Source organism: Hemitrygon akajei, chromosome 22 (assembly GCF_048418815.1).
Source record: "Hemitrygon akajei chromosome 22, sHemAka1.3, whole genome shotgun sequence".
NCBI classification, from domain to species: Eukaryota; Metazoa; Chordata; class Chondrichthyes; order Myliobatiformes; family Dasyatidae; genus Hemitrygon; species Hemitrygon akajei.
The window spans coordinates 16,428,750-16,443,924 of NC_133145.1; the positions used below are offsets into that span (position 1 = coordinate 16,428,750).

At 41.1% G+C, this 15,175-nt stretch overlaps 1 protein-coding gene across 2 annotated transcripts in view; it reads left to right on the forward strand.

Annotated features, from left to right (window-relative positions):
- spata20 (spermatogenesis associated 20) overlaps window positions 1–15,175 on the forward strand; it is a 467,506-nt gene that overhangs the window by 67,928 nt on the left and 384,403 nt on the right. For both annotated transcript variants that reach the window (XM_073026743.1, XM_073026744.1), the window contains exons 6-8: window positions 1,965–2,166; window positions 7,864–7,994; window positions 10,265–10,369. In XM_073026743.1, coding sequence (XP_072882844.1) covers window positions 1,965–2,166; window positions 7,864–7,994; window positions 10,265–10,369 — 438 coding nt within the window. The remainder of the gene's footprint in view (window positions 1–1,964; window positions 2,167–7,863; window positions 7,995–10,264; window positions 10,370–15,175) is intronic.

Below are 15,175 nucleotides of genomic sequence, written 5' to 3' on the forward strand. Positions count from 1 at the left end.
GACTTGCCACAAATGCTTCAGCTTCCTTCGCTGATTTGAACCACTTGTATTTCCCGGTATTAAGCTTGATTCGTAGATCGGCAGGGTTGCGAAGAGAAGGTTTAAAACCACGATCAAAGAGCACTTTCATTGCGCCTTTAAACTCAGCGCGCATCTTTAAGGTCTGGGGTGCAAAATCTTCCACAAAGCGAATGGTTGTATCCTGGAAAGGAAAAGACCCCCTGCGACGTGCCTCTACAATCAGACTGTGTTTTACCTGGTATTGATGGAAACACAAGATTACTGGTCGCGGACGGGAGCCCAGAATTCCGGGGGGAACATAGACCCTGTGTGCCCGTTCGAGCTCGGGTGGGTTCGGAAGCAAATCTTTCCCAAATATCTCACAGAGAAACTTGGCGAAAAACTTCACGGTTGATCCAAGAATTCTGAGATTGCAGCATCTGCTGCGATTTTCGAGATCCACCATTTTGGAAAGGAGTTTGTTACATTTTTCCTCTGAGCTGGAACAGAGAGTCTCCAAGTATCGAACACGGCTTTCTAAATCTTCAGAAGTCGAATCGATGCGAGATAAGTGTTCAGCATGTTTGTCCACTTTATCGTTGATCCGATCCAGTTTGTCTTCCAACTGTTTGAAAGCGGTTTTAAATTCCTTTAAAATTTCGTCTCGGAGCTTTCCGAGCGCAACCAGGGTCTCGTCCAAGGGAGCCATAGCTTCTTTTCTCCCGGATTTAGAACTCTTGCTAGACATTGTACGTTAGATATGTTCACAGGCAAGTAAGAGATACCGAAAAAATTCCTAACTAAGGTTTAAAAAATGGAGACATTTAGTGCAAAGATAGCGACAGTAACGGAACAAAAGTTCGGAGCAGCTAAACAATCGCCATCTTACCGGAAGTCCCCTGTTTATTAGGTTTGTTTAATCATGCACTGGACTACATACCTACAAAGTGATCATGTTTTTATTTGAAAAGTTGTTTATTACTTAATATGTTACTTTCTGTAATGAAATATAAACATTTCTCTGTGGCATTTAATTTTTTGGAAAATGAAATATTTGAAATTTAAAGTTTGCTCTCTTCTGCTGACAGAATAATGCAGAAGACAAAAAACCATCTAAAACACACTTTATCTAAAAAAACCTAGGGTGCCTGAAGACTTTTGCACAGTACTGTACTTCAGTGGTGGTAATAGGTAGAGAGTTCCTGTATCCACAACCAACGACAATGAAAGAAGGATGATACATCTGCAAATACAACATCTGTAGGAGTAGTCCTGATAAAACAGCTGAGTTTAAAGGGTGCAAGAGGCAGGCATAATTTGAGAAAACTAATTATCGTCATTGGCTACATTATAAGTAAACTTGGTTTTGCATGCTTTCAACACAGACCATTTCATTACAATAATGTATTAACTTTCTGAAGTTGATAACCAGCTCTTTTGCTGATATTGAGGGAAAAATTGATCATGCTGGTTGTGAATTCAGCTTAATTTTATGAGATGCTGGAAACTTGGTGGCACAATGATGCAGCTAAGAGCATTATCATCTTGTAGTCCTAACTGTGGCTGCTGTCTCTGTGGAGTTTACATATTCTAATGGTGACCTCTGGGTTCTCTGGTTTACTTCCACATCCCAAAGACATACATGTTTATAGTTAACTTCCCACTAGAGTGTAGGTGATTGGTAGAATCTGAACAGGGTGAGATAGAGAGAGCAAAAAAAGAGAGATTAATGTAGGATTGCTATAAATGATTCATGGTTGGCACGGACTTGTTTGCCCCAAGGGCCTGTTTTCTTGCAATATCTGTCAATGACTCCATGACCATTAGCAGATTCTGTTTTCGACTAGTTGTTTCCACTGGTTATTAGTGTGTTTAACTCTCAGTGGAAGTCCTTTCCAAACAATTAGAATGATTTAAATATTTATTTTCTGTGGTTGTTCACTTAACAAATATTTGTGTTTCAGTGGAAGAGGAACCGGAGTGAAGTTATTGAGCGTGGCAACAAGATCCTGGAGGCACTCCAGAAGAGTGTAGTGATGAGTTCTGACAAAGAAGGAATGCCACCACCTTGTCCCCAGGTGATGGAGAAGTGCTTCCAACAATTGGCTGGATCTTATGACAATGAATATGGAGGATTCAGAGAGTCGCCTAAATTCCCTTCACCAGGTGAGAAATGCAAGTGTGCTTAAAGATGATGCACCCAAAATTGTTTGAAAGACATAAGTACCTCTTGTATTTATATAGTCCCTTTAAATGAGTAAAATGTTCCACAGTGCTTTACATGAGTCAAATGAGTCAACTTTTAAGGAAAATTGAGTGAGGATGGTGAGTTGCAGAGGTTCATTGACTGAATCCAGAAGTTATGAAGTGAATAACTAAGGGCAAGGCTACAACTAGTGTGTAAAGGAACAGGGGAATTAGGAATTGTGGGAACACTGAGTTCTTGGTAGGGCTGTGGAGCAGGATGAGTGGGGAGCAAAAACTTACATACTGCCCATCATGCCATTGGTGCTTTTAGCACAACAATGATGGTCCTCTGTTTCTGTCTATACCATCATCACACATAGATGTCGAAAGATTCTTCATTGCTTTTGCTGTAACAATTTTTTTTTGACCAGTCAGGGTTGTTAGCCCTGAATTGAACCCTTGAACCTGGAGGACTGGTGGATCACTTTTTGTCTGGCTTCTAACCTTTGACCTGTTTGGCATGGGTGACCCTACCAAGAGCCAAAGCTCAAGGCCCTGATACCAGCCAACATAGCTCTCTGGGTCATTGAGGCATGAGGCCTCCAAACCCTATGAAAAGGTTGTGATTCTCTTGGAGGGGGGAGCAACAAGACCATAATGGGAATGAGTATAAGGAAGTGAACCTTCAAACTGGTATTATATTATTATTGAATGTACTGAAATACAGTGAAAATCTTTTGTTTGTTGGCCATCCAGACACATTGTTCTATACATAAACACAGCGATATAGTAAAAAGAAAAACAGAATGTTGAAGTTCTAGTTGTAGAGAAAATACAGTGCAGGAGACAAATAAGGTGCAAGAGTCATGATGAAGTTGACTGCAAGATCAAGAGGTCATCTTTTAACATATGAGATGTCCTTTCAGGTGTCTGATAACAAAAGTTTGTATTTCTTAGGCAGTGGGTTAGAAGCTGTCCTTTAGCCTGGTGCTCTCAGTTGTTTCTCTCTTCTGCTCAGTTTGAGAGAGGAGAAGAAAGGATGACCATGGAGGGAGGATTATATTGTCTGCTTTTCTGAAGAAGCAGTAAGTGTAAACAGAAATTCAGATGTTCTGGGGCAACACCGGCATTTCTTAAGTGATGTAGTTCATACTAGAGTGTATAATGAAAGTATTAGTCAACTAACCAAACCCTCAATTTTACAAACACTGAGTGTAACGCACATTCAGTGTGCACTGTAGTTCACAAATGTAAACAAAAGCTTGTAGTTCTTAGGCAGATTTATTGGACCACTTGGCTTTGGCATTTTCTTGCACACCAATTTTGTATATTTCACGTGAAGTGTTTTGGGAGGAAGCGAAGGGACGTTTGAGGTTATGGGCAACGCTCCACACTTCTCTATCCTGCCTGGCGGATATGCCTCGACTCGCTGTTGTATGGGAGTGTGAAATGAAGTCAATGGAGCATTTGGATCAATGTATCACAGCTTCTGATCGAGGGTTTCTTGTGTCTTACCTACTGCACTTCTGTGTTCTGGCATTTTTATTTTATTTTCCCCTGTCTATTTCCAACAAACTCGACCCCTTTTCTCAAATTTGCAACTTCCCATTCTGTCTGGAAAGACTGCATCTTTCTGTTTCCTTTGACCAAATCTTTGAATTCTGCTATGACCATTTGGCTTCAATGTGACATTGAGTGCATTGACATGCAGTCTCATTAACCTGTCATCCCTGTGCTTAATGAAAAGTCTTGATTTAACCTTGTTCTTCCAATATTTCCCTTGTGCATGTTCCCATTTTAATTGCTTTATCAGTGAATATCATAACCACACTAAAGATGTTTTGATTGTCTAAATAAGACTTCCAGGAAATATCAGATTTATCAGTGTGCGCTTTATTCTGTTTTATTAAAATTATGACAGTAGATCAAACATATCTGCCACTGCTTTAATTTTTCTCAAACTACACTGTGGAGTGATTTTAATTTAAATCCAGACCATGGAAGCTATTAATACTCCAAGCAGAGGCAGTGATGATGAGATGCACAAGTTGGCATGAAAATCGTAGAATTACAGTTTTTAGAAGGGAAAATTGAAAGGGTAAAGAAATCAAAATTTTGAAGGTCTTAAGAGGAATGAGCAGGATTAGAGGACAGTGCAAGGTACTTTTATTTCACAAGAGGTAGGAGGAAGCTTTGCTGCTATAAGAATGGGAAGCAGGGAGAGTGTAAATGAAGAGGAGAAAACTAAGGGTTTACAGGACGTAGAAAATTGAAAACAGTACAGGCCCTTTGGCCCTCAATGTTGTGCTGAATTTTTACCTTATGCTTATGAATAATCAAACCCTTCCCTTTCAAAAAGCCCTCCATTTTTCCGTCATCCATGTGCATATCGAAGAGCCACTTAACTGTCCCTAATGTATCTGCTTCTACCACCATCCCTGGCCGTGAGTTCCACAGATCTATCTCTTGAGTAAAAAACTACCTCTGATATACCCCCTATACTTTCTTCCAATTACCTAAAAATTATGCACTCTCATATTAGCCATTTTCACCCTGGGAAAATGTCTCTGGTTGTCCACTCTATCTATGCCTCCTATCATCTTGTACACATGTATCATTGCTGACATGCTCTCTAATCCAGGCAATGTCCTTGTAAATCTCCTCTGCACCCTCTCTAAAGCTTACACATCCTTCCTATAATAAGGCAACCAGAACTGAACGCAGTACTCCAATGCAACACACACAAAGTGCTGGAGGAGTTCAGCCATGGACCAATATGTCAGAATGGGAATGGGAATCAGAATTAAAATGCTTGGCCACCAGGAAGTTCCACTTCTGGTGGATGGAGCAGAGGTGCCCGATGAAGAGGTCCCCCAATATTTGGCAGTTCTCACCAGTGTAGAGGAGGTCACATTGGGAGCACCGGACATGTTAGATGACCCCAGCAGATTTGAAGATGAAGTATTGCCTCACCTGGAAGGACTATTAGGGGCCCTGAATGGATGTGGAGCAGGAGGTGAATGGCCAGGTGTAGCTCTTTGGCTGTATTCAGGGAAGAGTGCCAGGAGGAGATTAGTGGGGAAGGATCAAGGGACAAGGGAGTTGTGGAGGGAGTGATTCCTATGGAAAGCGGAGTGGGTGGGTGGGGGGGAAGGTAAAGATATGTTTGGTGGCAAGATCCCTTTGGGGATGGTGGAAGTTGTGGAGAATGATGCGTTGGATGCGGAGGCTCATGGGGAGGTAGGTAAGAACAAGAGGAACTCTTATCAATTGTTAAGGAGGCAGGAAGCTGGGGTGAGCACAGATGTTTTGGAAAATGAGGAGATGCAGGTGAGGGCACCGTCAATGGTAGAGGAAAGGAAATACCATTCCTTGAAGGAGGAGGACATCCTGATATCCTGGAAAGGAAAGCTTCATCCTGGTAACAGATGTGTAGATGAAGGAACTGAGAAAAGGGAATCTCATTTTTACAGGAGACAGTGTGGGAAGAGATATACCGTAGATTCCGGACTACAGAGCGCACCTGATTAAAAGCCGCAGGCTCTAATTTTAGAAAGAAAATCAATTTTGTACTTGTACAAGCCGCAACAGATTTTTAAGCCGCAGGTGTCCCACGTTGTAATATGAGATATTTACACAGAAAGATATTACACGTGAGGATTTTTTAACTTTTAATTAAATCCGTATGGTAACATAAACAAATACATATTGCAAATGCTTTTTTTCGAACCGTGCCTGTAACACGGCTACTTTTAAATATACATACGTATCGGTAACACACAAATTACGTTGCGTATACTTTTATACTGAACAGTGCACGAACAACATTCCAATATCTCCTAACGACTGGTAAAAAAATATATACTGCAGCCTACCAGGAAAAGTTATTGATCGCCTTTAACTTAAAAGCAGCGTTCTTGCGCGGGTCTAATGCGCTCGCCCCCTCCTTTCTGTTTATCGCAAACCGGTATTTTCCCCACAAGACGCGGCGAAACCGGATGTGACGTCATAGCATCCCGGGATGTAGTACAGAAAACAAATATACTTAAAACACTTCTAACTTTAACTAGAAAATACTAACAAATGAATTACTAAGCGAAAATATTATAAACTAAATAACTGCCATAAAGGCAGCACAATGCTTTTCTTTGAGTGTTTTCCATGTTGATGAGGGTGAGTACAAATGACTGATTTACAATAATTTAATTGTGAAAGTGTGCTTGATTTATCGTACAATTTCATTGGACCTCTGTGAACTACTCATCAATTTTATTGGTCTACTGTTACGAGGCAAAATGTTTTTGGCGGCATGAAAAAAAACTATGCATTAGCCGCACCGTAGTAAAGGCCGCAGTGTTCAAAGCTGTTCAAAGCGTGGGAAAAAAGTAGCGGCTTATAATCCGGAATCTACGGTAGTTAATCTATGGGAATTGGTAGGTTTATAAAAGATGTTGGTCGGTGGTTTGTCTCCAGAGATGGAGACAGAGAGACCAAGAAAGGGGAGGGAGGTATCAGAAATGGACCAAGTGAATTTAAAGGTAGAGTGGAAGTAGGAGACAAAGTTGATGAAATTGATGAGCTCAGCATGAGTGCATGAAGTAGCACCAGTGTAGTCATCAATGTAGCAGAGAAAGAGTTGGGGAGCATTACTGTCGAAGGCGTGGAACATGGACTGTTCTACGTAGCCAGTGAAAAGACAGGCATAGCCGGGGCCCTTGCCATGCCCATGGCTACTCATGGAACATCCCCTCAAATATTTCAAATGTGATCTAACTAATATTTTATACAGCTACAATATTATCTTGTGGCTGTGAAGCTCAGTTCCCCGACTATTACCACCAACCTTTGTGTTACCTGCAAACTTAATAACACACCCTTCCACTTCCTCATCAGTCAGTTGTAAAAATCATAAAAAGCAGGAGACAAGCGAATCTTCCATCAGTTGTGGCAAGTTATTGGTAAGTGTTCTTTCTTAGAGACAGATTTACAAGCATTTGGAGATGTATAGTCTAATTAAGGATAGTCAGCATGGCTTTGTGAGGGGCAGGTTGTGCCTCAGAAGCCTGATTGAATACTTTGAGAAGTGCTAAAACACATTGGTGAAGGTAGAACAGTGGATGTTGTGTATATGGATTTATAAGATGCTTGACAAGGTTTCCCATGGTTGGTTCATTGAGAAAGTCGGGGCATGGGATCCAAGAAAACTTGGTTGCATGAATTCAGAATTGGCTTGCCTACAGAAAGCAGAGAGTGAATTGAATTGAATTGGTTTTTATTACTTACATCTTTCATATACATGAGGAGTAAAAAGCTTATACTTAAGAGGGTGGTGCAGTGAGGAATGAGTTGCCAGCAGAAGTGATGGATGTGGGTTTGATTTCCATATTTTAGAGAAATTTGGCAGTTCTGGAAAGAGTATGGAGGGTTATGGTCCAGGTGCAGGTCGATGGGGCTAAGCAGAATAATAGTTTGGCATGGGCTGGATAGGCGGAAAGGCCTGTTTCTGTGTTGTAGTTCTCTATGACTCTAGTGTTTGATTATGTACAGAGAAAGAGGGTTTCCAGGAGAATGAGGCACAATTTGCAGTATCTCTTGTCTAGCTTCACCTTTTAGTGAACTTTAGTAATTGATGGCTCCTAACTTAATGAAAATGATCTGTTCTTCTCCTCTAAACAGTAAACTTCAATTTCCTGTTCCGTTTTTGGGCTTTAAACAAGACCAGTGTGAATGGAGCCCGGGCCCTGGAGATGGCTCTGCACACACTGAAAATGATGGCTCTTGGAGGAATCCATGATCATATCGGGCAGGTAGGTGACCTTGAGTCACACTGAAAATCCTTTCCTCTAGGTGGAGACAGCTTTGGGTCTAAGTAGCTGAAAATCAAATGACTTGTTCAAGTTGAATATCATCCATTGAGCATATGCAACATCTCATCTCAGAAACATCTTAAATGAACCTCTTTGAGGTGGTTGTAATTATTATGATTTAATAGGTCAGGGAAAGAGAAAATGGGGTCAATCAGTCCTTAGAGTTCACCTAAACCATGAGAAGAGGTTGCTGGATTATTTAGAATTATTTGAGATTCTGGCAGAGTTCATGCTCTGGAGAACCCTCCCAATACTGGAATAGATACACTTCTTCTGTCTGTCATTTTCACATGCTGGAACCAGCAGAATGTTGATATACTTTGAAGGCTTGATTTTTGGACTTTCTAGCATGAATGATAGAAACTTCTGAGGCTTAAGTCACAACTTGTTTTTCTCATAATGCATTTAAGATTGTTAAAACTCTAAAGTGCTTCACCAAAGCAAGTTAAAATAAAATTAGACTCTCAACATATGAAGTATTGGAACAAATAAACACATTTTGGAAAAACGGTTGACTTTAAATGAGTATTTGAAAAAATGCTAGGCTGAGGATGGACAATTGAAAGTACAGTGTCAGTTTGCAGATGATTAAAGTTGAGGCTTGTAAGCCTATCCTGATTAGAGCTAGCTGAAAATGCAGAACCAGACAGAAAAGATTGGAGACATGAAATTTAAGTGGTGAACCTGGGGCCAGGTAAGGACAACAATGACCAGCCAGACTGGGCTGCCTGTGGCTGATAGTTCAGGCTGCCCTAGGAAAGTCAAATTTGGACTTCTGTGGGACTCTTTGCAATTCTGAGGTGTGTTGAGTAACAAATATTGGCTTGTATCTTGCTCCCTTCTGTTGATAGACTTCATATGGAGTCCTGAGATAGTTGTGCCTGATTCCCCTGACACTACACTGTAAAATCTGCCTGCCACCATGGATTCCAGGGGGCATAGATTAGATGGGTAATTAAGTTCAGTTCATTTACTTATTTCTTTATGTTATTTAATGCTTTTAATTATTTGTCAGTGCTCTAGTGTTTTTTAAATTTTATGTTTTTTAAATTAATAGCTTTTTTAATTAATTGAATCAATGCTAATATGTTTTAAATGTCTCTGACCATCAGAGTTATTTAAAACAAGTTATAAAACCTTGGCAGAAAGTGAGGTGCCATCTTCAGCCTCTTGTCAAAGGCCATCAGTGCATTCTAAGGAAAAGCTCCAGTTGGAAGCCATCTGAGGCCGCAGCCTTGTCCCCCAATGATTAAGGACAAGATGTATCAAACTTTAAGAGTAGCACAATCCTCTAAATCATCACAACTGAGGTTGCACTTCATTACTAGTAAATCATTTCTGGATAAATTAAGGCACAAAATTAGTCTTGGTCCTTCATTTGATAACAAGTATGTTGATTAATAAGGGTAGCACACTGGTGCGGCTAGTAGAGTTGCAGCTTCACAGTTCAAGTGACTTGGGTTCAGTCATAACCCACCAGTTTTGAGTGGAAAGTTTGCATGTTCTCCTTATGGATTTCCTCCAGGTGCTTTGTTTCAAAAATGTGTGGGTTGATTGGTTAAATGACCACAGTAAATTGCCTCTAGTGTGTCAGTGGCTCTACTTTAAGCTATCCGGACCCTGAACTCTTGAATTTGCTCCCTAAACATCTCTGCCACTCTAATCCCATTCTCGTTTCCTTTAAGACCTTCAAGAAACTTTCTTCTTTAGTCAATGTCGTGTGATCACCTGCTTTAGTCAAATGATGTCTTTTTGTTTGGCTATCGTTCCTGTGGAACATCTTGGGATATTGTGTAGTCCAGAGGAAGTTTTATAAATGTAAGTTGTTGTGGCAGGTTACCTGGGACTAATACAAGCCATGGGTGAAAATTTTATGGGCTATTAAAATATTAAAATGTGCCATTGTGTTTCCTGGGTTCAGTTGTATTACACATGTCGTAGGTCCTTTAAACATAATGGATCTTTTAGGCTGCCAGTAGAGAGTGTGTCAAAAACTCATTATTTAATTTATTGTGTGAACAAAATTGCATAAGTTTTATTATTTACAACTTTGGACCCTCATAGAAGACATCACAGTTGTGGAAATGCTTTTGAGTGTGGTTGCTAATGTAACCTGACATGGATTTATATTTAAAGAAATTGCTCATTCTTTTGGATCCGGGTAAATTAGATGCTTGCTCAAACTTTGATGTTACTCTTTTCTGTGCTAGGGCTTCCATCGCTATTCCACAGACCAACACTGGCATGTACCCCACTTTGAGAAGATGTTGTATGACCAGGGGCAGCTGGCAGTTTCCTACACAGAGGCTTATCAGGTGAGCTAAAAGAAAGAGGAACCCCTTTAAGTTCACAACTTTGTAGTCTCTATTTTTGAATACACTTACCTTCATTAAAGTGAACAGAATTAATTATTGGGTTTGGCGGAATCTCAGTTTCAGTGCCAGTATATGCTGTGGAGTGTGGGTTAGGTACAGTGTAGAGATCCCTCTACACTGCCTCAGTGAGCATCACTAAGACAAGTGGTGTCTCAGTAAAATCTTGAGTGAAACTCCCTCCTACACAGAGTGTGGATTATCTGCCAGTGGATTTGCATCATGTTTAAAATGGCAACAAAACCCAAACAAATGAGCTTAGTGCATAATATTGAAGTCCACTTTCATCTCCACCTCTTCTTCCTCCTTTATGTTTTTTTTGTATCAAACTTTCATTCATCCTTACAGTTTCCTTTGATTGGATGTCAGTCTATTTTTACTGATTACATACCATTCAACTGGCTTAAAATGATTTTGCACATTAAGGGCACCTATATAAATGCAAGTCTTAATTACAAACGTATTTCAGTGCATCAAATGGTCTTGTGGGCATACAGGAAAGAATGGGGGAGGGAATGTAACTCTTGGTCTGTTCCTCTGGAAACTGGTATGGATTCAGAGGGATGAGTGTCCTGCTTTTCCTCTGCTATATAAGATAAAGATTATGGGTGAAATTGTAAACCTTGCTATCATACGTCTCAGAAACCTAAATTATTTTTTCCACAAATAATCTGTTCTTCCTGAATTTATGAAAATATGCATCTTTAATATGCTCCATATATTCACACTTGATTGGAAGTAGCTAAATCTTTTAAAACCAAATTCAGATTAATAATAATTGAAGCTGTGCCAACCGTCGTCAAAATGCATCAGTAACTTGTGTCACTGCCCATTTCTTCATTGGTCGCAAGGGGGAGCTGGTGATGCACGTATCCCAGTAAAAGTAATGAATTGACCCGAGCTGATGTTTGTACTCCACGTCAATGTCCTCCCACGTATTCATTTTGTTGTATTTTTCTCCTCATCTTCTTAGCTAGATTCTGCTTTTAACTGACATCTCCTGCGTTAAAGTAATATGAGGAACTCTGCCAGTTCAGTATCTTACTAACTTTCTTGATATTGCTGATTCTGATTTGAGCTTGGTATATCAAACTAGCTTGTATTTCTTCTAACCATTAGTGACATTTTAGTTTTGCTTTTATCTGGGTGAATTAGTAACTGGCAGGAAAACATTGACATATTCCTTTTTGCTAAAATCTATTCAGAGACGATGTGAAGAAAAATCATTATGCACAAGGGTTCATTTGAACGCAAGTCTTTGTCGTATGGTTGGTAGGTTGATTAGCAGCTGTAAATCATCTGGAGTTTGTGGGGGATTGATGAGCATGTGAAAGAAAATAGGAATGAAATCTGACCCTGAAATGCAAAGATCTTAAGGTGTCTGACAAAACTCTTGATAACAGAGTTTGTAGATTGCCATAAGTGTGGGGGAATGAGATTGTTCTGCTCTGAAAGCTGGAATAGACTTGAACCAAATACTTTTCTTATTCTAACAAAGTATGAGAAGTGTATGAGGAGTTGTCACATCAGGAATGTTAACTGACACTTGCACTATAGATTTTCGAGTCAAATTTCTTCACATTTGATTCAGAGTAATTTGAGAATAAAACTGCAAGCTGCCAGAATGAATGGATGTGTTTGGTTACAAGCATTAAGTATTATTCCTCAAGGTACTAGTGTAGATTTAAGGCCAAAATAGACTGCAATTGAAGAGACTGATCTTAGCTACCAAAACGAGAGGTAGTTGCATTTTGCAGCTGTGTCATCATGTTTCTTATTGATTTTTCATATGGGCCACTTTGGTTTCAGTTCTTCACCCCGAGCTCTGGCTTTCCCTTTTTAATGTCATCACCTGTCACCTCCATAAACCCCTCGTTAACAAGTGTTGTCCCCTAACCTGATAACTCGGACATCAGATTTTGTTTTATAACAGCAACAAATAGAATGCTGGAGAAAAACATAGCATCTTTGGAGGAATATGAACAGGCATATTTAGGGTCAAGGCTCTTCATATGACTGAAAAAATAAAGGGGAAGGGTGGAGCAAGAGCTGGCAAATGCTAAGTAGATCTAATTGAGGAGAGGTGATAGGCAGATGGAGGAGGGAAGGGTGGAAATAGTGATAGAGGTAGGGACTTGATAGGTGGAGGTGACTAAGAGCTTCTGATGATGGAATCTGATAGAAAGGGAAAATGGAGCATGGAACCAAATTTGGGTGGTGGGGTGGGCAGGTGAAAGCAGTGGAGCGAGAGACCAAGTGGGAGGAGTTTGTGAGTGATGACTAGATGAAGTGGATGGAGGAGAGAAATTGAACACGGTGATGGGGGTCTCATGACTGTAAGAGGAACTTGCTAGATCAGGCAGAATATGAGGTGCTGTTCCTTTTTGGTTTTGTAACACTTTCATGAACTGCTGGGGACATTTTACCATGTTAAAATTACAAGTTGCTGTTCTTGTTGTCTTCAGCAGGCAATACCAATACAGTATTCTAAACCTATTTGGTATCATGTTTCAAAGGTTTATGCTGGGAAATTATCAGTGAAAGGTTTATAAAATGTTCTGATATTGCATAATGGGGGTTTCATTATTGAAAGGATGATAGTTGCTTTAGCTGGCAAGCGGAAAGTAGGTACAATGAAGTGGTCAGATTAGGGCACCAAGAGATTTTAAACTGCAGGTGATTTGTTGCATGTGAGCCCTTCATGCACTATGGATGACCCAGTTCCTTGTGTTGTGGGAGATTGAAACATTGAAACAACAGTTGGTGTGAGCTTCTTGCTCTCCTCTCTCCTCTCCCCCCTCCCCTTTCTCCCCCTCCTCTCCTCTCTCTCTCCCCCTCCCCCTCCCCTCCTCTCTCTCCCCCTCCCCCTCCCCTCTTCCCCTCTCCTCTTCTCTCTCCTTTGCTCTCTCTTCTCTTTCTCTCCTCTTCTCTCTCATCCCTCTTTCTCTCTCTCCTCTCTCTCTCACTTCTCTCACTCCTCTCTTTCTCTCTCCTCCCCTCCCCTCCCCTCCCCTCTCTCTCCTTTCTCTCTCCTATCTCTCTTCTCTCTCACAGTATGTCAACCCTTAAATTTGGGGGCTCGTTGAAGTGATGTGGAAGATTGTAACATTGGAACAGTGAGCTTCTGGTCTCCCCGCTCTCATCATTGCAGAAGTCCTCTCTCTTTCCCTCACTAGTGAGAGAGAGCCTGTCTGAGGTACTCAAGTGTTGGGTTATGGTCTGTAGTTTTTAATGGACTGTGGTTCAATGGTTCCATTTAATATCAGAGGATGAAAATGTATACAGTATACAACCTGAAATTCTTACTCTTCGCAGACATCCATGAATTAGAAGAAGAACCCCAAAAATGAATGACAGGAAAACATTAGAACCCCAAAGCACCCCTCCCTCCTCACACCTGCCTCAGCAAAAGTATCAGACCCCCCCATCCACCAATAGCAAAGCCCCCAAAGAGACTATGATTCAGATTCCATCAAAAACAATTAGAGTCCATCATCCCAACAGTTCAACGTCTGCTGACTCTCTCTTTCCTTCATGAGGAAGAGAGGTATCGCTCTTGTCACAGCGAGAGAGGAGACCAACAGCTCACTGTTTCAGTGTTACGGTTGGCAGCATCGCTTATTTCTACAGCAGCATATACTGCTTTCTCGATGTTCCGATCTCCTGCAATGCTTCAGTCAGTGACACTAGTGAAGAATCGGGTTGACCACAGGGCAGCAGGGCCGCACCCCAAAGACAGACATCTTCCAGGCCGCTCCTGGAGATATCGAAAATGCTAGGCTGCTCGATGAGCTCTGAGAATGGGATCCTACTGCCATGAAGAACCGCAGTTTGAGTGCATCTGTAAATCATGGACTCCAACAATAGCTGTCACTAAAGAGGAGGTCCGCAGCCTCCTTGAAAAGGAAAGAAGTGACAGTAGAGAGAGATTAGAAGAGACATTGGACTTGAAAAAGTCTCCCTCTGGTGCCATCTTTAGTTCCTTCTCTCACTGGTCTCTTTGGCTTTTCCTATTGCTTGCATGGTGGAGGGAGGGGATGGTGCTTTTGTTGGTACAAGTGGGGGGAGGGTGAATGGTTCTGCTGCAGCTTGTGTGTGGGAGGGGGTGCTTTGGGGTCTGATTTTCTGTCATTCATTCTTTGTTTTTTTTTGATTTTTTGATGTCTATGAAGAATAAGAAATTCAGGTTGTATACTGTCTGAGACATGTTTGCATGGTGGGTGGGATTGGGAGTTGGAATATCCAAGGATATCTGGTAATACTGAAGGATAGGCAGGAAGGTAAGGGAGGTGGTGTAGCACTCTTAATTAAAGATAAGATCAGGGCGATAGTGAGAGACGATATAAGATCTAAGAAGCAGAATCTATGTTGGTAGAGATTAGGAATAGTAAAGGGGAACAATCACTAGTGGGAGTTGTCTATTGGCCACCGAACAATAACGTTACAGAGGCACAGGCAATAAACAGAGAAATATCTGAGGCAAATAAGAATGGAACAGCAGTTATCATAGGGGACTTTAACTTGCACATAGGTTGGTGGGGGCAGTAGAACCATAGAACACTACGGCACAGTACAGGCCCTTCAGCCCTCCATGTTATGCCAACCCATATAATCCTTAAAAAAAAAGTACTAAACCCACACTACCCCTTAACCCTCCATTTTTCTTTCATCCATGTGCCTGTCCAAGAGGCTCTTAAATACCCCTAATGTTTTAGCCTCCACTACCATCCCTGGCAAGTCAGTCCAGGC